Source organism: Otolemur garnettii, unplaced genomic scaffold (assembly GCF_000181295.1).
Source record: "Otolemur garnettii isolate 467f Iridium unplaced genomic scaffold, OtoGar3 scaffold00011, whole genome shotgun sequence".
NCBI classification, from domain to species: domain Eukaryota; kingdom Metazoa; phylum Chordata; class Mammalia; order Primates; family Galagidae; genus Otolemur; species Otolemur garnettii.
Window position 1 is genome coordinate 22471734 of NW_003852406.1, and position 24869 is coordinate 22496602.

The 24869-nt window shown below is 49.5% G+C and overlaps 1 protein-coding gene across 1 annotated transcript in view; it reads right to left on the bottom strand.

Moving 5' to 3' along the window:
• The window catches only part of TLE3 (transducin like enhancer of split 3), a 49252-nt gene extending 26449 nt beyond the window's left edge, over window positions 1–22803 (bottom strand). The window contains exons 1-5 of the mRNA XM_012801953.1: window positions 21692–22803; window positions 21048–21148; window positions 20437–20500; window positions 19394–19438; window positions 860–922 (exon numbers count right to left, since the gene is read on the bottom strand). Of these exons, the coding sequence (XP_012657407.1) occupies window positions 860–922; window positions 19394–19438; window positions 20437–20500; window positions 21048–21148; window positions 21692–21715 (297 nt within the window). The 5' untranslated portion in view covers window positions 21716–22803. The remainder of the gene's footprint in view (window positions 1–859; window positions 923–19393; window positions 19439–20436; window positions 20501–21047; window positions 21149–21691) is intronic.
• Window positions 22804–24869: the final 2066 nt, after the last annotated feature.

Below are 24869 nucleotides of genomic sequence, written 5' to 3' on the forward strand. Positions count from 1 at the left end.
CTATAGACTTCTGAGAGCCTATGATATATCCAGGAAGATTAATTAATTATAACAAATGTCCCACTCTGGTATGGGAGGAAGGCTACGGGAAATCTCTGTATATCCCACTCAATTTTGCTGAGAACCTCAAACTACTCTTAAAAAAATAAAGATTTTTTTTCATGTGTTGCATTCTTTCCCACCAGTCTTGAGGTAGCACCAGCCACACACACAGCTGTCTCCCCTACTGGGCTGCAAACTCTGAGGGCATCACTATAACCAATTCTAAAGCTGACTCAGTCATTTATTGGCCACAACTCTGCACAGAAATGCAGGACTCTGCAAAGGAGCTAACATGGTCCCAGCCACGGAGCAGGAGTGGAGATGAGGCCTGCCCCGGCTGAAATGAGATCAACTCATCTGTCTGCCCTGTACAACAGAGGCTCCTTGGAGATAGTTCCCTCAAACCACCCACTAAGCCCAGCCCTTGCCTCAAGCGGGAGTCCCTTGGAAGGTATGCTCAGGTGGTGATGTGACCCCTGGTCACTCCTAGCAAGGGCACTCTGCGCCTGGGGGCTGAGAGTCTGGCCCTGAGCACAGGAAAGCAGGACTGGGAACACTAGTTTAGAGGGGACAGAGGTATCCACTGATCACTCTTCTCTGTGGACTCAGGTGGTGGCAGAGAACCACTTCTATCAGAAGGAGCAAATGGTCCCTCTGATGTGGCCTCCTGATTTCAAACTGGCTGGAGAAGGCTTTGTAAATCCCCAAACTGTCAGATTTGTCAATAGGAATGGCCAGGTGCTGGGCTCCAGAAGACCCCAGCAGCCACTGGGCTGATTTGGAAAGAAAAAGAGAAAACGGTAACATAAGATCTTACCTCTTGTGACAGGAAAGGCATGATCTGGGCTAAAATTGTGTTCAGTCTCTTCGCAATCTCTGTCTGCAAGGGCAAAGAGACCACATGACGCTCAGGCAAATAAATCAAGTCACCAAAATGTCACAGACAAGTGCAAGTGCAAACTCCCCCAAACCACAGCCCCTCACCAAGGGGGGGCTCTGTCCTCTTCACCCTCAGTCCACCCCCTGCCAGAAGGCTCTTGCTCAACCTACAGCATGAAGAAATCTCCCCCAACTCCCCCTGCACTGAAGCCAGGCTGCCTATACTTTGGGGAGCTCCAATTTCCTACCAGAGGTGGTCTGTTTGGTCAGGATAGTTTGCAACCTCTGCATGAATCCTTAATTAAAAACAAAGCCAAACAAACAAAAATCCACCCTCCCACATCTCAGCAAAACCCACAAGAGTGAAATGCAATTTGGTGAGGGAGGAACTGCTTTGCCCAATTGTGTCCAATGGCAACAGGACACAGGCTCTCAGACAAACTGGTGGGGGGCAACGGGGAAGGGGCACTAAGAGAAGCCCCAGGAATGCATGAGGTAAAGGGTTCCCTGGGGTCAGCCTTACATGTACCCTGCCTTTCACTGCTGCCTTTCCCCAACCAAGACCAATCCCTCCCCCACACGTGTCACCAGCCTGGTACCCCACCATTAATGCTTCAGTTTTTAGGGTACAGCAATTGCCTTGTCTAAGAAACTGCTTAAAGAGGTAAAATCACTAGATCCCTAACCCCTTGTAGAGGTTGGGACGTCCTAGTAAGGTAGATCAGTTCTTAGCCTCCAACTCATACACCCCTCCAAAAGTTTGCATTTAGGAAAACATTAGCTGTCTCCACCAGTGTCCTGTGAAGCCCTGATCTCAGACCAAGAATGGTGCTAAATGGTTAACCGAATCCAGACAGAAAGGCCTAGAACCACTCACTGACAGACAACTTTCAAAACTGCTTTTCTTATCTCATTCTGAATCCTGAGCCTGCCAGGACTGAGGTCCCAAAGCTGGCTTCAAAGCTTTCATCAGCGCATAGCAATCTTTCAGAGACAAAACCATGACAACAGCCTTTAAAAATCTGTGATCATCTGCATGTCAAATGATTCTGGATGAGAAATGCTCGTGCACTTAAAATAAAAACAATGCTGTCTGAAGGCTTACAAACAGACCCTGGGCCTCAGGAGAATTCCTGGAGTCAACACCCTCCACCCCTCTACCCCTCCACCCCCCAGCCACTAAAGCCAACAGCTTGGTCTGTGAAGGGACAGGTCATCCTCTAAAAACCTGATGGGCTTTTGAGGGCCTGTGTCCTGGGCTGCTGGCCACAGTGCCAGGGCTCGCCAACCTACAGAGCCCATCCACTACAGCAAGGGATCCTGGCAGGGGGACAAGGGATTGCTGCTGTCAGCTTTTTGCCTGGAACACCCGGATCCTCAAGAACAGAGCCAATGTTTCCCAGCAGGCGCCATTGTTGGCATTTGAGGTGGAACAATTCTTGTTGTGAAGGACTGTCCCTCATAGCCCAGACCAACTGTATCAATAAAATGGTTCTCACTTCCAAACTTCCAGGGGAGGAAGCATCACCTCCAGCTCAGACCCACTGGGACCTGACATTTGCACATTTGTGGTGCACTTTAGCAAGGAACACCACACATCAGGGTTTCTCAACCGCCATGCTATTGACATTTCAAGCCAGAGAATTCTTTGTTGTGTGGAGCTGTTCTGTGTACTGTAGGATTTTTAATAGTGTCTCTAGCTTCCACCCGCCAGGAGCCCGTCACTCATACTGTAAGGAATGTGGAAGGATTACTAAATAATTATTACGTAAATCAGTAATTTAGGTAAGTGGCAAGAATTCTCCAAAATAGGGTCCTTTCTCATTCTGCTTACTTTTTCCTCCCCCAAATCACCTGATAGTAGGGAAGGGGAATGAAATAAAAGTCAGGGTCGTATGGAGAAACAATCAGCTAGCTTGCATCTCAAGTGCAAATCTACGCAGAGCAACAAGTCCACTCTCCCGTCTTATGCTCACATGCCAAATAAGAATAGAAAGGTACATTAACAACAAAAAACAGACAAAAATAAAATAACCCAGTCTTATGGTTTTTTTATTTTTTTTTTTTTGAGAGTCTTACTTTTGTCACCCTCGGTAGAGTACTGTGGCATCATAGCTCACAGCAACCTCAAACTCTTGGGCTCAAGCAATTCCCTTGCCTCAGCCTCCTGAGTAGCTGGGACTACAGGTACCTGCCACAAAGCCCGGTTATTTTTAGAGGCGGGGTCTTGCTCTGGCTCAGGCTGATCTTGAACCTGTGAGCTCAGGCAATCCACCCACCTCGGCTTCCCAGAGTGCTAGGCTTACAGGCGTGAGAAATTGCACCCGGCCCAGGCTTATGGTTTGTATGCTCATGGGTTTAAGTCCTGTTAAATTCTGGAAGAAAGGGGTGTGGAGAAAGCGTGCAAACCCCATCCTCCCAGCTATAACTATACCATCAGCTGCTATCCCCCGCTTTGTCTCCTCAAAAAGTAGGAGTAAAGATTGAGCCTCACTTCTCTTAACAGAGGCTGCCCAACCCTGAAAATGGGCTCAGTACACTCTGGTGAGTCAAAGAATGAACAGGAAAACTGTTCACTAAACAATGTTTTTAAGGTTTGTTTTTGAGGGTGGCGATTGGGGGAAGGGAAGTTCCTGGAAATAGAAAGTTAGCCAGCCGCACAGAGCCACTTTGAACAATAGTCATAATGGCTAACATCCGCTGACCCAACTGTTGCAAGCTAGCATTTTACACGTGTGAGCTCACAATAGCCCCACAAGGAAAGTACTTAAACATTTCCATTTTTCAGATGGAGAAACCAAAGCTCAGCAATGAAGCAACTTCACTAAATGACTTCCTATGAAGAAGCCAAATTTTGACATTTTGAGAGTTTCGAGAAATATTTTTGAAAGAAAAAACCACCATTAGGGTTAATAATTGACAGCAGGTCCAATTAGAACAGCTGTTAAAACAGCATTTGATCCAACTCAAACAAGCTCTAAACATCAGTTCCAAAAAAGGGGAGGGGATCAAGACGGGTGACTTCAACAACTGGGACAGGTCACAAATTACCAATTAGAACTGGACCATACGTTGGAAAACTGCTTTTGGCGACTCAGTGAAATCTGTTACCAATAAGGTGGCTGTGTGTTCTCGAGGTCACCTCTGCGCTTCCCTCCATCTTGGGTGCTACAAAGCCACTGTTTTTGAGCCTGGGCTTCAGAAGCAAACCTGAGAAGAGCGGGTGGGAACACGGCTTCCTTTGGAAAGCACTTTGGAAAAAGGTGTTTGGGGAGGCTGGTGCTGCCTTTGAAATTTCCTTTTCAAGTATGGCTCAAAGAAGGAGGCTTTGCTGGTAGGAAAACATTGTTCCTCAGAAGGAACTAATCTACTAGCCACAGACAGAGACATTCAGAGAAACAGGCACAGAGGTCCCGCTACATCCAGTCTGCGCTACCAACTGGGTGCTGGGAATAACATCTGCCCTGAATCTCTGTCGAGGTTGTTAGGCAAATAAATGACAGAAAACAAGATAGTGAGGGGCAAGTGTAATTTCCCAAAGAGCAATCTGTTCAGTGTGCCTTAGCAGCTCCCATTTGCATGCTCATCTCCTCGTTAAAGCAGGACCTCGAACATCCCGCGGCAGACCCAGGGCACTTGAGCGTTCTCCAACTGTATTTTGCTAACAACACTCGGGTATTCACTTTTGCTGCTACTCTGGACCATCCTTACTTAGCCCTTGACTCAAGGTACTGAATTAAGGGGCACAGAGCCTGCCCTCAATCCTCGCCCGGAAACCACTTGCTCCAGGGCACCCCAGCCAGTCCTCAGCCTTTATTTTTAATTTAGCCGACTGTGCCCAATACACAGTCAAGAGCCACTTCCACCAACAGATGGTCTCTGTGCTAGTTAGTTCTAAACTGCCCAGTTGCCTGTACCTATGGACTCTTGAATGCACACTTCCTTTTAACCTTAGCCAAATAAAAACAAGGAGAGGAGAAAATTGCCACTTTAAAGAGCACGTTACTATCCAAAACCACGCAGGGATGACCTGGCTTTTCCTTCCCACTCTGCCTCCATCTCACTGTGTGGCTTTGGGCAAACCACTTCCCGCCTCTGGGCATTCATTTTGCTACATGCAAAATGGAGGGGTAAACTAGGCAACTTCTAAGATCTAGGGGCTCCAAGTTAGAGCTTCAAATATCCCCTAAATATTCCCCAATTGCTCTGGGACATATTTCTTCCATAAAGTTGCATGAATGTTAAGTCCCGGCAGAGAGGAGCCAGCCTTGAGATGTGTGTGGATGGATGCTGGACGGCTTTGGGATGTGGATGGATGCTGGGCAATGGCTGGGGACACTAGCTAGGGCCAGGTCCTGAGGACGGGTCTTCATCACATAAGCCATTCCAATTTGCCCAGGGGCAAAACTTCACATAACTGTCACAGAGCCTCCAGGCAAGAACAATAACATACTTCTAAGTGTCAGGTACCTACTGTCCAGATTCTACAATTCACAAGAAAAGACTGGTTGGTGAGCCTAAGACAGCCAGACAAGAATTCTTCAAGATGGTTCATTTAGCAGGAAATAATCTAAGGTCTGTCAGACAGGCAAACTACCCCTCAACGCTACCAGGCTCCTGGTTACATTTCTAAAATGAAGATTTCTTCCTCAGAGAGTCAGGGCAACATCTTGGAAAGAGCACTTTACTGTGAGTCTGGAGACCCATTTGTGGCTGTGTGTGAGGAAGATGAGACCCAAGGAGAGAGACATGCCCATCTGAAATGTGAATTACACCTCAAAGCCATGGGGAAGTGATGGTTTCCATCCTAGCTCTGTGTCTGGCATGTGGTCTTTGGGCATCAAGTTACTTCTATAAAGACCTGTGTGTTTGGTGTGGGGCCTCAGTTATCTCTGGAGGTGTTGAATTTTAATTAGGTTTTACCTGGTTCTCTGAGTCCTGGGGTATGTGAAGTGTGTCTGCCTCGACTTGAATTAAGATCCCAGGGCTGCAGGTGGGGTGGGGAGGGATGTGCAGAAGGAGGTGGCTCCTGCCCCCATGATCCCAGCAGTCCTCTGGGAGCCAGGCGCCACAATCACCCAGTGATCAAATACTGGAAGATTCCGGAATGATGTGTCTGGGCCATTTTAACTTAAAATATCCCATTGCATTTCCTAGGCTATTCTAAATTGATAGCCCAATTATTTGACTACAAGATGATATTCCTTGCCAGGCAGTTTCTCCTCAGGCTGAGCTCGGAGAGCATAGAAAGAAAGCAAGTGGGTTTTTTATCAACGGAGGAAGGGAAATCCATGGGTGGGGTGGTGCCAACAAAAACTGGGGTGAAGTTTCCAGGCCCCATTCCATCCATTCTATGGGCTCTGGAGGAGGCAGTGCTACAGTGTAAGAAGGGGGATGTATGTCAATTAACGATCTGTGTAGCAGCCTTGGGAGATAATGCCCCCTGCTCATGTAGGGGCTGGGGAAGCTTTGCATCACATATCACTCAATGATAGGTGAGCCTCCTTGAAGGCCCTTTTAGCACTGACATATTGATCAAATTATATATAACTACAACGCCATTAAATATTTATGCCTTCCGAGGAAGCCTGCTGAATTCTTTATGCTGGGAGGACTTGGTACAAGAAAGGCCCAGCCCCCGGCGTGACCCTGAGGATCTGTCTCCTCCGGGAGGGAAAGAGACTCTGCATAGGCCTGTCCATGACCGACGCTGTGCACCCACCACTGTGCCCTTCACACGCAGGTAAGGATGACAGTGCAAATGCCTGGCAGAAGAAAGAAACACACCCTTCCCCAGCTAGGACCAACGCCTGCAAAGGAACCTAGGGACCGTGGGGTTGGGATGTGACCCTTCTGCACCCTCCCTGAAAGGAATTCTGCCTTCCTTTTTCTTCCAAGAGTCTATGGTGTAAGGGAACTGGGAAAGGCCAGGCCAAATGAGCATGATCCTAAGCCAATGACCCTGGAAAGAGCTGGCAACATACAGCAAGTCCTACATTCCTGTCCCAGATCGGACCTAGGCTAAGCCTCAGTTTCCATTGCACAAAGGAGGCAGATTTGAGTCCAGGGTAGTAATGAGAGCCCTCAGGAATAAACTGGGTGCTGTATAAGTGCGCTGCCCTTGGGAGACCAACAGAGACATGGAGGCAGCCACTGCTGGGAGGAAGGAACAGTGCCTAGATGACAGCCCAACTGCCTCCCCAACATGAAGACTCTCAGAGTTTCAGTTCTCAGATTCTCAGTTTCCATCCACCAGGCTTCCTGTTAACAAGATCCAATAATCTTTAAATATTTGTTCACTTTAATTTCTTGGTTCCCAAACACATTAAACCCTGCTTGCCTCCCACCACCACTTGGGGGGATGGCTCTCAAAGAGCTTGCTTGTACAGACAGAACAGGCAGAGCTTTTTCAGATCACACCTTCCCCCAACACTGCCCATTCATCCAGGCGCCACCGCCCCCCCCTTTCTCCCTCCCCTCAGATAACCCCCTGCTCCCCTCCCCCACCTTCCCAGACTCCATTGGCCAACTCCTGCCAGGAGGAAAAATTCTCAATTCATCCCTGTGGGGTTGCCATGGCAACCCCCAGCCACCTAATCCCCCTTGGAACATTATGCAAATCTCCCCTTGTCTCTCAACAGGCTGTAAAAGTCACATTACCCTTGCAGAGGCAGCTCATTAAATTTTGGGGGTCTCTCCCAACAGGTCAGCACTACAAATGAAATGCTGGCTATGACTTTTTAAGGACGGGGACTCTTTGGGAAGATGGTGGGAGAGAGGACAAACTGATTGGACAGAAACAACAGAGCCCCATTCTATCCACCAGCCACTGTGGTCACGACCAAAGAGCACACATATCCCCTCCTGCAATTACAAGGGCCAGAGGAGTCTTCTTTTCCCAAATAAGAATGGTACGAGTAGTAGTATTTCATAAGCACACACAAAACATCAAGATCTGTTACTTAGAAATGTGTATGATCTGCTCCTTCTCAAACCGACTTCCCAAGCACCACATTTAACCTCTCAGATGAGGCAAATGAAGCCCAGAGAGGGAAGGAGCTACCCTAGGTCACACAGCAAGGCCATGTGATGGCCAAGTCTCCCAGTGTACAGCCAGAAGGTCTCCCCTTACCTCAAGGGTTCTCAACCAATGATGATCTGCTCCCCATAAGATTTTGACAGTCCAGAAATATTTTTGGTTGACACAACTCAGGTGGTGCTTACTTACTGACAAGAAGTGGGTAGAGGCCAGGGATGCTGTTAAACATCCTATAATGCACAGGACAGCGTCATCAAAGAATGACAAGTCAGTGGCACCCAGGATTAAGAATCCCGGATCTATACATTGCTGATGCCCATGGTTGTACTGAATTCTGAAAAAGGTTTCTTCTGAGTCCTTGCTGACATTGGAATCAAAGCCCTGAAGTGCGGTAGGCCTGTGGGTAGGCTTGTGAGAAGACTACATAAGCCCACACCTCAACTTGGCCTATGGTTAAAGATCACACTGGTTCCTGAATGAAGCAGACATGGTTTTCAGTTCTGAACCTGCCACTGGCCCCCATGAGACAACAAGCCAACTACTGAACCTCTCTGACCACCAGTCCTCCCTGTCACCTGGTACACATGGTGCCTAGCTTACTTACACTGTAGGTAGGACTGTGGAGCCAACAAGTAATGCGAGAGTAAGGACTCTACACAGTATTATATATAACACCAACAATCTCATCCTCTCTCTGAGGCCTTGACAACAGGGAGATTCCGTCCCATTGTGAGAATACCTTGCTGTGGTCTTCATGAGCAAGGCCCTGCGCTAAGTAGTTCATATACATCACCTCATATCATGTCATATTATCCTTGTAACACTCCCTATAACTGAAATGTGTAACTTATGAAGACACGTATGATTAGCTAAATTTAATTAGAATTAAATTAAAAATTCAGCCCCTCAGTCACAGTAGCCACATTTCAAGTGCTCAATGGTTACACGTGACCAGTGGCTACCATTACGGAACAGTGAAGACTTACAACATTTCCATCCCTGCAGAAAGTTCTATTGGATAGCACTGCTCTAGCAAGTAAGCTCACAGAGGTCAAATAGTCTGCCCAAAGTCATGCACCAGTAAATACAAATTTAGGGCTCAAAGCCACATATGCCTGGCTCCAAAGCCAGCCATCAGGACATCCCACCTCCTGGCTCCTGCTTTTTGGCACTTAACTTCCCAGGATCCCCCTGCTATAACCAGGTGACTTCTAAGGAATAAACTCTTGATTCCAGGGCACAAAAACAACAAAAAGCTGGCTCACTGAGGACCCACCCACTGCCCAGTGGGCCTGAAAAATGCCCAATGAACATTCAGCACCTTGGAAGTTTAAGAAAGTGGTCTGGGCAAATGGACACTGAGGAAGAGCTGGGAGAGGGAGCTTGGGGAAGGGAGTAAGAATCAGGTAAGAGAATAGAAGGAAATCACAAAAAAAACTAAAAGAAAATTTCTTCCTCTTTAGAAGTTCCTACAGGCTGAGCTGTGAGGTGCCTTGGAAGTGATGCCAAACCAAAAGCTGGAGGACCCTGGTAGGGGGAGTGCAGCTCATTAGGGCTCTAACTCAAGTTGTTTCTCCTTATTTCAAGTCTGGCTTTATGGAGATTCCCCTGTTTCTCTGGGATAAAGCATGGGGTCCCAAGGATCGAAGGGTGGGAGAAAAAAGGTTGTGCCATCAATCTCAATGCCTCCAGTCTTCCCCTAGGATTTCTGCCCTGAGGCAAAGCTGAACAAGAACCAGACTGTAGCTTTCTCCACTGGACAGCGAGATTAGAGGAAGGAACGCTCTTCTAGGGAAAGAAGTAGGTAAGGGTTTAAGGACAAGCTAAAGCCCCACTGGCTTATTTCCTGTCTCCCCAATCTCATCCTTACTTTACCCAACCTGGCCACCTACCCCCTCACTTTAGACCATTTGGTACCACCCCCTGTTTCACCTGAGCCCAGTAAGTAGCCTACCTCTTCCTAGACATAGTCCAGGAAGGCGGATAGCTTTTGTACCCGGCCCCTATCCAAAAGCTAGGATGGACTCCCATCCTTTGTCCACCACTGGTCCACACTGGACTGCCTTCTTCTTTCCTCTGTCCACAGCAGAGATCACCACTGGGTCACACAAAGCACTGCCTGCCAGTGTTATCAGAATTACTGGTTTCAGACCCAAAGTCAGGAAAGACCTGTTGTGGGCTTGCCCTAGGGAAGTATTTCGGGGAGTGGGTAGAAGGCCTTCTCCTCTAACCTGTTGGACATTGAGTGAAGGTTTGTTTGCACTGGAAGGCAAAACCTTCCAGTGCAAACAAAAAAGGAATTTCTCTTATGGCCTGCTGTGGTTTTCATTCAGAATTAAAGGCCAAAAGAAAAAAAAAATCAGTAGAAGAGCTACAAACAATAGTCATCAAAGATTTAACAGGCTGATGAGATAATGCCATAGTTCTTGGAACTCTATGCCCAAACAAACAGCCAAGGCAGGACAAGGGTAATTTGCAAATTTACCTACTCAGTTCCTTCTTATAATCCAAATTCAGCAGGTTTTACCTGTCTCTTCTGCCGTCCTTATTCCCCCATACCTCTGCTCTGTCACCTCTCCCTCCCAGTTATCTCTTTCCCCTTTCTCTCCTTTCTTCCCCTATTACGCTTAAGTTGTTCAAAGTGTGCAACTGAAAAATAAAGGTTTATGATACTTCTGTAACTCTTCCTATAATCCCAACTTTTGCAGCCTATAGGCTTCTCTCAGAAACCTGAGAAGGCCTATGTCCTTCCCAGAAAGTCTGTAATGCTTTAAGGTCAGGAAGAACCCCAAATTCCTTGAGTTCCCCACATGATGCTCCAGTATGGACCAAGCACCATGCAGGACTCAGGGGCCCCATGGCCTCGTCATATGCTTCTCCTCCACCCACCCCAACTCTAGAACACAACCCCCAGTGTCCTAAATATACAGGTCATCTTCAACCCCAGGCCTTCAATCCATGCTGTGATGCTTTTATCCTGGTGTCTGTTTGTCATGTACCCCAATGCCCATTATTTTAGCTATTTAAGATAAAAATCTCTAATTGGCTTTGTAATCAAAAGCTAGAGAAATGCAAAGGTGCTATATTAGCATCATCTATGATATTTGGAAAATCAAGTTTTTCAAATGTGGTATCTTCAAGAATAGCTTTCCCCTGGGGTTATTTGCTGCCCAGAATTCTGGCTCCTGTCTGTGTCACTCACACAGTGGGAGAGTGGAAGAGGACACCTAGGACGTGCTGACTGAGCCCCCCATGCTGCTACCCTTTGCCAAGAGGAATTGCCTTGGAAAGAACAGGGTGACATGGATTCCAGACCCTGACTCGATTTCCCTGGCCTCTCAGGTCCCACCCCTCATCTCCCCTGTGGCTGGGAACTTGGTACTCGCTTCACCCTTCACAGGACACAATGGGCAAAGGAAACTTCTTCCCAAAGGGGTGCATCTTCAAGCCATGGTGATGTCTGGCTGGGGTACTTGTTCTCCAGTAAAATCCTCAAGGCTGACTAGATGGGACCCCTGGTTAAGTCCCTAAGCCTGGCATGAACCTCCATTTAAGAATACATGCCCCATAAAAAAAAAAAAAAAAAGACTACATGCCCCCATAAAAGGACATTTGCATATTTTGAATCAGACAAAAGCTTGATAACTAGGATCTATAGAGAACTCAAATTAATCCACATGAAAAAAGCCAACAATCCCATATATCAATGGGAAAGAGAGATGAATAGACCCTTCTCTAAAGAAGACAGACGAATGACTAGCAAACATAGGAAAAAATGCTCATTGTCCCTAATTATTAGAGAAATGCAAATCAAAACCACCCTGAGATATTATCTAACCCCAGCAAGAATGGCCCATATCACACAATCTCAAAACTGCAGATGCTGGCATGGATGTGGAGAGAAGGGAACACTTTTACACTGCAGGTGGGACTGCAAACTAAAACAACCTTTTTGGAAGGAAGTATGGAGAACCCTCAAAAAACTCAAGCTAGACCTCCAATTTGATCCTGCAATCCCATTACTGGGCACGTATCCAGAAGGAAAAACATCCTTTTATCATAAGAACACTTGCACTAGATTGTTTATCGCAGCTCAATTTACAATCACCAAAATGTGGAAATAGTCTAAATGCCCACCAACTCAGGAATGGATTAACAAGCTGTGGTATATGTACACCATGGAATACTATTCAGCCATAAAAAAAGACTTTACATCCTTTGTATTAGCCTAGATGGAAGTGGAACACATTATTCTTAGTAAAGGATCAAGAATGGAGAAGCATGAATCCTATGTACTCAATTTTGATATGAGGACAATTAATGACCTAGTACACGGTGGGGGAAGGGGAGAATAGAGAGAGAGAAGGAGGGAAGAGGATGGGGGAAAGGAAGAGCAGAGAGAGGGAAGGAGGGAGGAGGGTGGGAGAAGGGAACAGAAGAGAGAGGGAAGGAGGGAGGGGGTGGGGTCTCAGTGTGTGACACACCTTTTGGGGGTAAGACACAATTTTAAGAGGGACTTTACTTAACAAATGCAATCAGTGTAACCTGGTTTCTTGTACCCTCAATGAATCCCCAATGATAAAAATAAAAAAAGAATACATGCGCCCACCCTACCCCTCTACTGGTTTCCCGGTGGGCCTCTTGGTCCTGTGAACTCTATAGACAGAACTGGAATCTGATAGGGAAGAGGCTTAGTGGTCTGAGGTCTGACTTTCCCAACAGGCTAACACTTCCCCCATATCCCCAACCCTGAAAGGTGGCCTCTGCCTAAACATTCCCAGTGACAGTTCAGTAGCCCACTGACTGTGCAGCATCCTTGGCAAACAAAAGAATTCAAAATCAGTGCTGATGAGAACGGAGACTCTCCCATCACCTCCTTGAGAAACAAGCCTTGTAGTCTGGAAGGGTCAACAATGCAAAGCAACACCCCCCCACACACACACAAAATATTCCTCACTCAGGTTCAGCAGGACATCCCTCCTTCCTGAAGTTCCTCCTTAGCTCCAACTCGGGGGAACGCTTTACTTTTTAAAGAAATTTTTTTAAAATTTATTTTAACTGAAAGGTAAGAAGCAGCCAAGAGAATAAAGAAAACAGAGAAAGGAAGAAAGCATCTTGGATTTGAGTCTCAGAGAGCATTTGTTGAAAACAAGATATTGTCCCTTTAAGCATATAAAAACAAGGCCCTTGAGCACGCAGTTCTCACTCTGGTACACAATTATGGGTGCTTTCAGCTGTCTAGCACTACTTCAAGTGCTCTCTTAAACCAGACTGTCAATGGCATGTTGAAAGCTATTTTGCTGGCTGCTATCATTAATAGCAAAGTGGAGAGCCAGGCTGATGAGAATTAAATATGGGGGAGGGGCGGGTCATAACCAGTCATTACAGAATTACCAATATGAGAAAGGAGACGATGCCACTTTGGGGAATAAAGTTCAAACCAACGTATCACGCTGGAGAAGCAAGGGAGGGAAGGCCACAGCTGGCTCACAGCGTCCCCCTCCCCCAGCCTGCGGCAGATGGACTCAGACCAGCCCTGCAGAGCCATATGGGGACAGAGGGAGCCACAGAGTTGGGAGTCGTGAATGTCAGGGCGGAGAGGCCTTGGAGATCCTGCTGCTGTAAAATGTCACCACCTCACCTCACTGCCCAAGTGCAGTCCCCGCCCCACGTCATTCAGGAGGCTGTGGCTTCTAGAACATATCTCCCTGCCTTTCCATGAGCTGTCGCCATTCTGGAGGTGCCTCCACTGCTGGCTTCTGCCTAACAAGCTCCTACCCTCCCTTAAAGACTCGCCTCCAGGAATGGCCCTTCAGTGGAGTCTTCTCCCCTCTCCCAGGAAGAACACGCTATTCTGTCCTGGGTGCTCTTCTTGTGACACTTCGGTCACATTAGCACTTACCTCACTGCATTGCAATTACTTATTCAGACGCCTGACTCCCAACGGGGGTGAATGGTGTCTTATTCGGCTATGTAACCAACCCAGCCCACACCGGGCACATCCCTAGCCCCTAAGAACCGTTTTGGGAATGAATCCAACCCCCTCATTTTACTGATGAAGAAACTGGATGCTGAGCCACAGGAGGAAGGCTCCAGAGCCAGCAGCCAGCCCACAGTGACAACCCCTGCCTGCTTCCCGCTCACAGGCCTCAGGGAATCCCTGCTCCACCCTCAAACAATCTTAATAATTTTGAGAAAGAAAAACCAACATGTTTACTGAGCACCTATTACACACTAAGTGCTACAGAGATGTGGGGAAGACATCATGAGTCCCCAGAGCTAGGGAAACCCAGCTGAGACTGGGCCTTTGTCACTTTTTTGCCCTTGGTATCCCAGTATTTTCTACAAACAATACGACAGAAAAACATTCTCCTATGCAGAAAGCAAAAGGAAATTCATTCTTTGACTCACTCCTTCAACAAAAGCAAACAAAGGACCTCTAACATAAACTAGACCTTTCCTACACTAGGTAGGAGGGAGGAGTCCAAAGAGGGGAAAACTGTCCCTCCAAGGCGCCTGGCCCATGGAATGAGTTTTTTTTTTTTTTTGGAGACAGAGCCTCACTCTGTCGCTCAAGCTAGAGTCCCATGGCATCACCATAGCTTACAGCAACCTTAAACTCTTTAGTTCAAGTAATCCTCCTGCCTTAGCCTCCTGAATAGCCAGGACTACAGGCACCTGCCACAATGTCTGGCTAGTTTTTCTATTTTTAGTAGAGATGGGGTCTTGCTCTTGCTCACACTGGTTTCAAACTCCTGAGCTCAAGCAATCCACTTGCCTTAGCCTCCCAGAGTCAGAGTGCTAGGATTACAGGTATGAACCACTGTGCCAGGCCCATGGAATGAGCCAGGTTCCCACCCAGGCTCTTTCCTTGATCTGTAAAGTACAAGGGACCATTTGCCCATCTCCTCGAGTCACTTTGATGGTTAAATACCCAGTAAAAAAAAAGACCTAGAGAAGCAGAGAACCCCCTACTCTACACAATGCCATTGACTACTAGACAAAAGGGGCTCTAAGAAGCCTGGGGTAGATGGCAGTTTTAAAGAAAGGGGCAGCCCCTCTCTAGGTAGACAGGACAGGCTAAAGGGAGCTTTCCCCTCAGCAGACCCCAAAGTTGAGCAAGGCAGACTTAGACTGGTAGGATTAGAAGGTCTTTTCCAGGGAAGAGAGATAAGGCAGGGAAGGGCACATGGAAACCAGAGTATAGAGGGGTTCTTGGATGTAAGCACTTAGGCAAAAATACATGAATTTCAGCTCCACCCAGATAGCACACAAATAGGCACTGCCCTAGTATAAGGACCTGTGTTCACTTCTATTTTGAGAGATGTCTCACCTTCTCCTTACATGGTGGCTCCCCTCTGGCCACCAGCACCCACACCACACTCACAGAACTTCAAGCAAGCCCCTCATTACTTAGGTGACAAGACCCAGAGAAGAGAGAGGAGTGACAAATGACAAATGGGGACTTTCCACTACCCACTTCAGCCCTGTGTTTATGGACATCCTTGTAGCTCGGCTGAGGCAAAAAATTCACCGATTTTACCACCTTTACCCCGTCTGTGGGGATTGCTAGTTATGCACTCTGTGTTATTACTACACATATCAAATCATTAGTTGTGCAAACAGCTTGCAATTCAGAACAGGACTGTGGACAAAGAAGATTCAGCTGATATGGTTATACAACCTGAAATGCGGTACTTTGGACTTGGGTGGAGCCAGGTTTGTAGTCTTAGCCTCTTGGGATAATAATGGAGGAAGAGCAATGGCAATTAAAGACACAGAGTGCTACTAGTTAGGAAAGAAACACTTTTCACTTCTTAAGTCTTGCAAAAAAGAGACCTGGGGTTGGCAGGGAAGCTTGCAATAGCAGCTTTACCACTCATGTAGGACTGAATGACTCTAAGTACATTGGCTCTCTGGGCCTCAGTTTCCTCATCTGTACTTTGAAAGGTTTGCACGAGAAGCCAAAGGGCTCTTCCAGTTCCAGGATATAAAAATAAATTTATAGGAAATGCTGTTTGGTTAACAGAAAAAGGTAAGACTATGTTGTGTTGGCATGACACTGCCCTCAAAGCAAAATCTGTCAAGTCCACTTTCAAAACATTAGTGCTCAAAACAGAGGGTGAAAAGGTCCCAGCTTCCCACAGTACCAGTGCCTCAAGTGCAACACACACCATTGCTCTGGAGCCCTTGTTTCTGAGCTGGCTTTGTTATTTGTGGCTGACATTAGAAAGCCTCCGCAGGAACAAGATGGCAACTGATGAGGTGATCAGCCATCACTGCCTCCCTGGCCTCACTGAATCACCCTTGACATTCTGCCTGGAAGCAGGGGCTTGGAGGAGGTGGGTGACCTCTTGAAGTCCTGGGCCAGGCCTGTGATTCTGTAATCTTTGCTTTACCATAATTAGGGAGGGACGCAGAAGAGGAGGAGGAAAAACCATTTATTACTTCTATGGGATTTGACAGCTTGGAAAAAGAGAGGTAGACAGAGAAACAGCCAGGGAGGAAGCCAGCCACAGTGAGTTTAACCTCTCAGTAAAATAAAAATGGGCAGGACGCACCTCATCAACTGCCCTCTGTCAATACCCAGGCCCATCTGGCAGAACTCGAGGTTCTCAGCTAATTGGCATTTCCCATAGAGCCAGCAAAGAAGAGCTTTTAAAAAAAATATATGGTGGTGGTGGGGTGTGTGTGCATGTGCATTGTATTTGTGTGTGTGTGTGTGTGTGTGTGTGTGTGACAGAGAGAGAGAGCGCGCGCGCAGAGTGCTAGCTGGGGACTGCCACACTTCCCAAGGTGCTAGCTCTGTAGATCATCTATTATATAAAAGTACAGACAGTCCCCACCCCCAACCCTGAGCTTAAAGATGAAGAATCCTGCCTGTTTGTTCCAGGCAGATGTAATCACACGAACAGTCAAGTCTAGAGGGCAGGACACTGCATGAATAATTCAAGCACTCCAGTCACTTGATTGTGTGTGCAGATAAAACACCAGTCAACCGCTAAACAGGTCAGCTGATAAACTTGTTTGCTCAGGCCTAACCACCATCCGCCAAATGCACCCAAGACCCACACTACAATTAGTGGCAGGGCTTTTCTTCTACAGAACCTGGCAAACCTAGGGAGTGGCCAGCCCCATGAGGTCAGGGTTGCATTTTTCAGTGCAGAGTTTCTTCATCTCCTTGCCTCTTTGTTCCTCCACAGGCCCAGGGTGATTTCACCCAGCTCACAGACTGCCTTAAGCCTGAAAAGGCCTGGCACTCAGAACAAACATATTTGTGCCAGGAACTGAGGCTAGAAGGCAAAGGTGAGTGGCAAGCAGGGGAAAGTGCCCAGCTGGGAATCCAGAGGCCCAGATTTGAGCCCTAGCTCTGCTCTCCTGGCTTCCCTGAGGCCTTGGTTTCCTCCTCTATAAAAAGGGGGCAAAGAATCCCTCCATCCACCACTGGCAGCTGAGAGGATTAAATGAGACAAAGTAGCCAAACCTCAGACATTTTTCCCCTAAGAACCCTGTTTGGGGGAATGGCCAGAAATCCCAGATGCACACAGCTGCTCTTTAGACAAACCCCAACACCAAACGCATCAAGATGTTTAATTCTTCCTGCTTTCAGAGTCCTCAAGACTCAGAGAACAGCTTTGTTGCTAGCCTAGGTGGGTCCTTTGTGCCAAAGAACCATCCCCTCACAGATATAGGAACACCGCCCATGCAGACCTCAACATGCAACAAGATATTACACCTTAATTATGAAGCTCTTAGAATAACTACTGCTATAAATTTTAAACCTGGGTGCAATTACCCTCTTTAAGCACACCCAAGATACTAAGCACTGAGAAAAAAAGATTTAAAAAAAAAAAGGGTCAGCGAAGAAAGGGAGGAAGTAGCACCTCGTGTAACACCCTAAGGTCCCCCACACACCTGGGACCCCGGATCCACTCATGCATTCTTACTGGATTTAACAGACCCGGTCAGTTCCGCCTGGAGTTGGCAGAACCTGTCTCTAGGTCTATCCTCCCAAGAAGAAACACCTTCATGTATAAAGCCGGTCTGTTTATTATTTTTGTGTGTCAAGAAGTAAAAATATGGTAGCCTTCATGTGCCTGCCTAAGAAACTAATCCCTCAGGAAGCCACAGCTGGCTTCTCACATTGCTCAATAAACTCAGCCCCCTTTTTGGCTGCCCTTCACCCAACACCGGGGCTCCCTCCAGGCCTGGAGAGGAAAGTACAGATTTGAAAGGCTCTATAGGAAGCCAGTGGAGCGGGCAAGAATCTGCATGCTTTCCAAGGGTCACCTGCCCTTCTCACCTGCCCTGGGTCCTGCCCCTTTAAAGAGCAAAGTTTAAACCTTGTAAACGACTGTTAATTTAGAGCAGAAAATCCATTCAAGTCACGGTCACCAAAGGCTAGAATGAGTCAACAGCCTTCTGAGATTTCAAGAACACCAATTGTTAAAAAGAACAACCGGCCTGCACCATTTATACGTGCCAAGTCAACTCTAATCGTTGGCCAAGCCAAATTATAGGCAGCCTTTCCTCAGAACACAAATACACAAACAGACCTCTCCCACAGCCCAGCCTAGCACCGGGCTAGTTACTGATATGCACTGAGATAAAGGGTGTTTGTATTTGCTCGGTTTGAGGTATACTGTTATTAGAAGGGTGACAATATGAGGTAGTTTACATAGCCATCAAACACCACCACACTAGCTAAACTGGTTTGACTTCAGGATTTCAAAGCTAAGCTCAACCCCCAGCCATCTACAAAGTCCTGGCTGCCCCTGGGCAAGTTACTTCACCCCTGGAGCTTCAGCCTCCTTCTCTGTGAAATGGGAACACAGCTGCCTTCAAACAAAGACAGAGACGGTAATGCAAAGCATCAGAGTTGTACTGTATTCTGGCTTTAGGTTTTTCAGCAGTTAGTAGTTTTGTTCCCTTACGTTTCTACAGCTCAAGTCTGGCTTTTAAGGCACTAGGAGTTTAATCTTATCAAGGCAGAACATCACATTTTTGCTAAAAAAAAAAAAAAAAAAAAGAGGAAAGAAGAAAAGAAGAAGAAAGAAAAGAAATCTTCCTGCATTTCCTCTTGAGAATTTTACATTAAAACAGATAAAAGCAACCATCCACCTCTGGAGTGGTTCAGGAGTTTTGTAAAACAGATTCTAGAGGTCCCAACTTTCCCTTTGGTCTTTTATCCTCCACCAAGACCAGGTGGACTTGGTGGAGGATAAAAGTTCCAATGCTAAAAGCTTTTCGGGTCCAAAGAATCTGCAAAGCCTCAGACCCAGCATTTCAAGACCGGATCCATTCACTCTTCAAGGAAAAGTGGGAGGAACAGAAGAACCAGGCTCATTTTCAAATGAGAGGGAACATAAAAAAGAAGTTCACGTATGTAAGTTTTTAAATAATGAAATCTATTTCAAAGAGAAAAGTACTTACCTGCTTGTGCATTTCAATGTTCAAGCCATAGGACATCTCATAGTACTAAAAGTGAAAAGAACTGCATTAACACACAACACTAGAATCTATTCATTTTTCAAAACCAGTATTTTCTCGGTAAGGTTTGGCCAAGTCATACTTTTATGATACATTTGCTAAAGAAGTTTTAAATCAAACCCCAAAACCAACTTACTGAGAGATTTAAGAACTGATGAGGGTGAGTCCCTCTCCTCTCAACAGAACATTATAGATAGGGAAGGAAGAGGAGCCCTCCCTCCCACAAGCACTGCAAGTGCCATATATCCTGTTTATGCAAGGTTGGGCTTCAACAGGGAATCAAGTGTACACTGGGACCCTCTTGTCCTCTGAGAGTTATTTAGCACTGTGTCGAAGGCCTCTTCTCTAGAAGGCAGTGCAGAGAGATGTGCTTGAGTGCCTCAATGCCCTCACAAATGGAAGATTTAGACTTGCTGGAACAGACACTGGGCAGAGATGAGACAGTCTACCTACTGTCAAGGGCTGACTAGACTCTCAGGGCATCTCCCTTAGAGGGAGATTTCAGTCTCCCAGAGGAGAGGGGCAGATGCAGAGGGCTTTAAAAGGCTCCTCCACTCTTCAGAAAACCCTGGGGAAGGAGGGCTTCTGTCCCACTCTGGCAAGATCCCAGGACTGCAAAGCAGAAAAGTTTCCAAACACTCCCAGGAGGTCTCTAAGAGAGATTTTTATCCAACCCTGACAGGCTGATCTAATCCTATCTTACAATTGAAGGTAGGGCATCTAGCCTCTGGGAAACCTTCAAAACACAAATTAAAGGCATACAAAGGTCCCCAGCCTAGAATCTGGGTTGTTCCCTTACCCACCCTCCTCAAGAGAGCCTGGCTAAGGGACCAAGGGGAAGGGGCAGGGAGCACAATCAGATTACACCGGCTCCCAGGGCTGCCCTGTGGCTGAGCCATGGTGAGAACCAAGCTCCAGTCTCCCCGGATGCACGCCGCGCCCCCGTCCGGGGTTGGCGCCCTCCCAGGCCCGTGGCCGCCTCTCACCATCACATAATGGCGCTGCATCTCTGTCTTCTCGTTCGCCAGCTTGTCGTACTCCACTTTGAGGCTGCGGGGGCAGGAGGAGCAGGCTCAAGCCTGGCGCCCGCACAGCCTCCTCCAAGGCCCCAACCCAAGGGCCTCTGAGAACCACTATCCCACTTCCCTGACACCCCCGGGAGTACCCCATCACCCCGCAGCCAAAAGACACAGGGGGATTGAGTTCCTGCCATAGGGAGGGGGATGTGAAACAGCTCAAAACTTCGCGCAGCCCAGCGAGTGGACTTGACTTATTCCACCAAGTCAGCCGCGGGGGAGTGGGACCGTGACACCGGTTCGACGCCCCCCCTCCCCGGACCCGGAGCAAACCCGCCCGCCAACACAGAACCTACGCAGAACCACATCCCGGGGCCCCGTGGGCGGCGCTGGGAACCGGGCGGCTTCGGGCAGCAAGGGGTTAAGGTGGCGCGCTCAGAAAGGGGAAACAAAAGGCGGAGGCCAGGGCTGCCCCGCCGCCCCGGGGTCGGGAGCCCCCTCCGACCCGCGGGGGGTTGGCAGGAGCCAAGCCACGGACGCCCCCTCCCAGCCAACCCGGGGCCGGCCCCCGCCAGCCTTACCTGTGATATTGAGCTTGCAGAAACTGGAATTCGTCTTTGATCCTGTCACAAGACTCAGCCACCGTGAATTTAAATCCCGGCTGCCCGGGTTGATGGGGAGCCTGCAACCCGCGAAGACAAGACAGGGGAAGGGGGCGGGGGCATCAGACGCAGCAACGAGCTGCCCTGGCTCCTGCTAGGCGGCCCCAGCCCCTCCCCGCCGGCGCCCAACCAGACAGGCCATCCTCAACCCAGAAGCTTCCCAGCAAGTTTCTCAGCTCCCCGGCTGGGCGAAGTGGGGGGCGTCCCATCCCTCCCTTTGGGCAGTGGGACTCCCACCCCTTTCACCAAGGGTCTCCCATTCAAAAGTAAGGCAGGAGCGTGGAGACCTGCTGGGGGAGGTGGGAGACTTAGGAGAGGAGGCAGGGGGCAGAGCGAACAACTCCCCCCGGAACACAGGCAGCTCCCCGCACCAGTCGGGCGGAATTAAACCTCCTCTCTCAAAGACGCACCCGCGTCCCCATCCCCTTTGTGTGAGAATACACACGCACACACACAAACACACACCATAAAGGTAGCAAAAAGCAAAATGGAGGTGCCAGATAAACTGCCTCGTTTACCCTGCCGTGATAGATGCTTAAATAAACCGAGTTGCAATTACTCACCGGATGTCTGCCTTGCGGATACATGGCAGGGAGGGGTAGTGATTCCGAGAGCGTGGCAGCGCCGAGAGCCCGGGCCGAAGTGGTGCGGGGGAGGGGGGAGCCGAACCAGAGCGGGGGGCGGCCGGGAAACCGAGAGCTCGCCCCCGGCCCCCCCAGCCCGCTCTCGCAGCGAAATCCCAGAGTCGGGCGCCCGCCCCAAGTGGAGACAAAGAGCCGCGGAGCAGGCTGCAAAGTCGTCGGCGGGCGCCGAGGCCGGGCGACGGACGCGGGCTTTGTGCGCCTAGGGCTCGGCGGGTTTCGGCCGGTCGCCTTCTCTGGGCTGCGTCGAGAGCGTCAGATCCCGGGGCTGCGCGGTCATCGTCGGCTCCCTGGAGGGTCCGGCGCGGGGTCCCGAGGCTGGGGGCCCCTCCTGGGGCGAGCTCGGGGCCCCGCCGGATCACTCAGCGCGTCAAGCCAGGAGGGGGCCGCGTGGGGGCAGCCCCAAACATCCGGGGCGCGAGGATCTGGTCCTAGAGACGGCTGGGCCCGGGGTTCGCGGCGAGAAGAAGAGGAAGGAGTCAGGCAACGAGGTGGCGGCTTGGGGCCGCAGGAGCGCCGGAGGGTGAGGGCGGGAGCCCGGCGCGGGCGCTTCGACGCCCCCCCTCGGAGAACACAGCCTGCTGATCCGTCTGCTACTGCCGCCGCCGCCGCCGCCGCCGCAAGCCCTTCCCAGGGCCGGGTAGGAACTCCGAGCTCAATAGGTGCAAATCAACCGCCCTGGCATCCTAACTCCAGCGGGCACGGGAAGCCTCCGCTAAGGGTCCTCGCTGCTCCCAGATCGAGCGCAGCGTCGCTAAAGAGGAGTGCTCAGTGCCACCGCAGCTGCCGCCTCAGAGCTCGTAGGCAGGAGAGCACTGGAGGGGAGACGCAGCCTGAGACCCAGCTTCCTTCTTTCCCCTCGGGCCGGCTCTCCTCGAGCCCCGACAAATCCCCAACACACACACACACACACACACACACAGAGCAAAAAAAAAAAAAAAAAGTGCCCCGGACCTGCGGATACCACACACAGACAGGCGAGGGGGACGAGCACGAGGTCTGAACTGCCGCGAGAGCAGTTCCAAATAGGGACTGAAAAGTAACAAAATAATGTGGCAGCTTCGTCCCGCTCTGGCCAATGGGAGCGCGGGGCCCCCACGTGGGGCTTAGCGACTCGGCCTGCGACTGGGCGCCGCCGCGTGCGACGTCACAATGCCCTCTTGTGTCTAAAACTATGCATGAAAAGTAGCAATCAGGCCCTACCCGCTGGTGACTTTCGCATGGGAGTGAAAAACAGCGCTCCTCAGATCAGGAATTAACCGAAAGACATATAATAAATAGATATATATTATAGTCCTGGGCTGCGAGGTTTTTTTACTCCTCTTTTTTTCCCACGATCTACTAGCAAATAATTATTTGGCAGGAGGAGGAAAGAGAGAAGACAGAGGAATAACAACAAAAGAAAAAAAGACAAGCTGTACAAGCCTCAAAACCTGTGGCTGGTAGTAATGTATCAGTTTATTCTGCAGCAGCGGCGAACGATTCCTCCCTCTAATCTCATTAGGTCTGCAAAGCAGTCCAATTAGATACTATAAAACAAACAGAATCACTTTGTCACTTTAATGTTTTCACTTCAAAAGATTTAGGACTGATAAAATGGTGGCTCCCAAAGTTGCCTCCGACCTTTTACAATTTGCTGGGAACTAAGGATGTTCCCTTTTTTTAACCCCTTCTCCCCCCTCTACCCTCAGCGTTGCTTCTTTGTTCACTCGCCTTTCTTTTCAGAAACCCAAATAAACAGCTTCTTTGAGGTGCGGAGGCTGCCTGAGAGGAGAAGTCTGAGGGGCTCTGGCTTGGCGGGCAGCACAGATGGAAGGGCCGGCTGCCCGCGGACAACAGGCTCAGCTCACCGCTGGCCTCGCTCTGGGCGCCTTCCCAGTGGGGACAACTAACGCCCTCGCCTCCGCCTTGCTGCTCCAGACTGCAGTCCCCGGCCGAGGGAGAAAAGTAGGGGCGCCTTGCCCGACCGAGGCCCGAGGACTCCGAGTTCCGACACGGTTCATTCAGCCTGAATGTGGCAATGTCACGGCGTTGGTGGAAGCCTTGTGGGTGTCTCGGTCACCAGCCAGGACGCCCCGGAGGGGGGTGCCTACGCTCCCCCGCCCGCCTCTCGCCCACCCCTGCGCACCTTGCCCCCACTGCCTGAGTAGTCGCACTAGCCATTCAACTGTGGAGCCCGGCAAACCAATAGCCTTGATCTCCTGCGCCCAGGGTTATGTCAGAGCAGACGGGCCAAGGGAAGTGGCCCTCGGAGCGGGCACCTCCGGGTGGTCGGCTCAAGTGAGCCCCAGGGGTCCCTCCCCAGCATCTGCGGGAGCCAGCACGCACCCTGGGGCCCGCGGCGGGCGCGCGCGAGCCGGCTGCGCGCCCTGGATCTATATTTTCCTCTCATTAGTTGCCGGAGGTTAGCTTTTGCATCTTAATGAGGAGCTGAGAGCGAGCGGGAGCTCGGAGGCCGGTGCGCCGGGAGTTACACGTGAGCACCCGCCTCAGATTTGAACCTCCTCGCTCCCGCTCAGACCGCCGGCCCCAAACTGCGCTCCTCTCTTCATTTATTTATTTTCCTAAATAAAAACATAAATCGTGTGCGGCGCGCACCGAAGGGGGGGGTGGGAAGACTCCCGGCTCGACAGATGCGAGCATCTGGCCGCAGCATTCATTAGACACAAAATGGCTCCTCTTTGGAGCCTCCTTTTCTCCTCCCCCTTCTCTGCCCTCCCCCTTACGTCACGGGTGGGCGCACCTCCCACTCGCCCCGCCCCTTTCTCGCTCCGGCCCCCACGTGGGAAACACTGATCACGCCCCCAAGCAAGACTTGGAAGACCAATCACAGGTCGCTGAGGAGGCTCTCCGTTGCTAATTGGTGGAGCTGCTGGGCGCTGTCAGTCGGCGGCCAGAGCTGTCAGTCAAAACCACGCGGGGTGGGGGAGCGCTGACAAATGCCGAGGCTTCTGAGCCTCCCGCTTGCAAATAGTGCTTGGAATGGCTGCTTAATTAGCTTTGAATGGCTTTTCCTTCCAGCTCAAACAATCTGTCACTACCATGTGGTATAAAGGAGCCATGCATAAAAAAGTAAGCAGAGGCTAAATATCAATTTGAT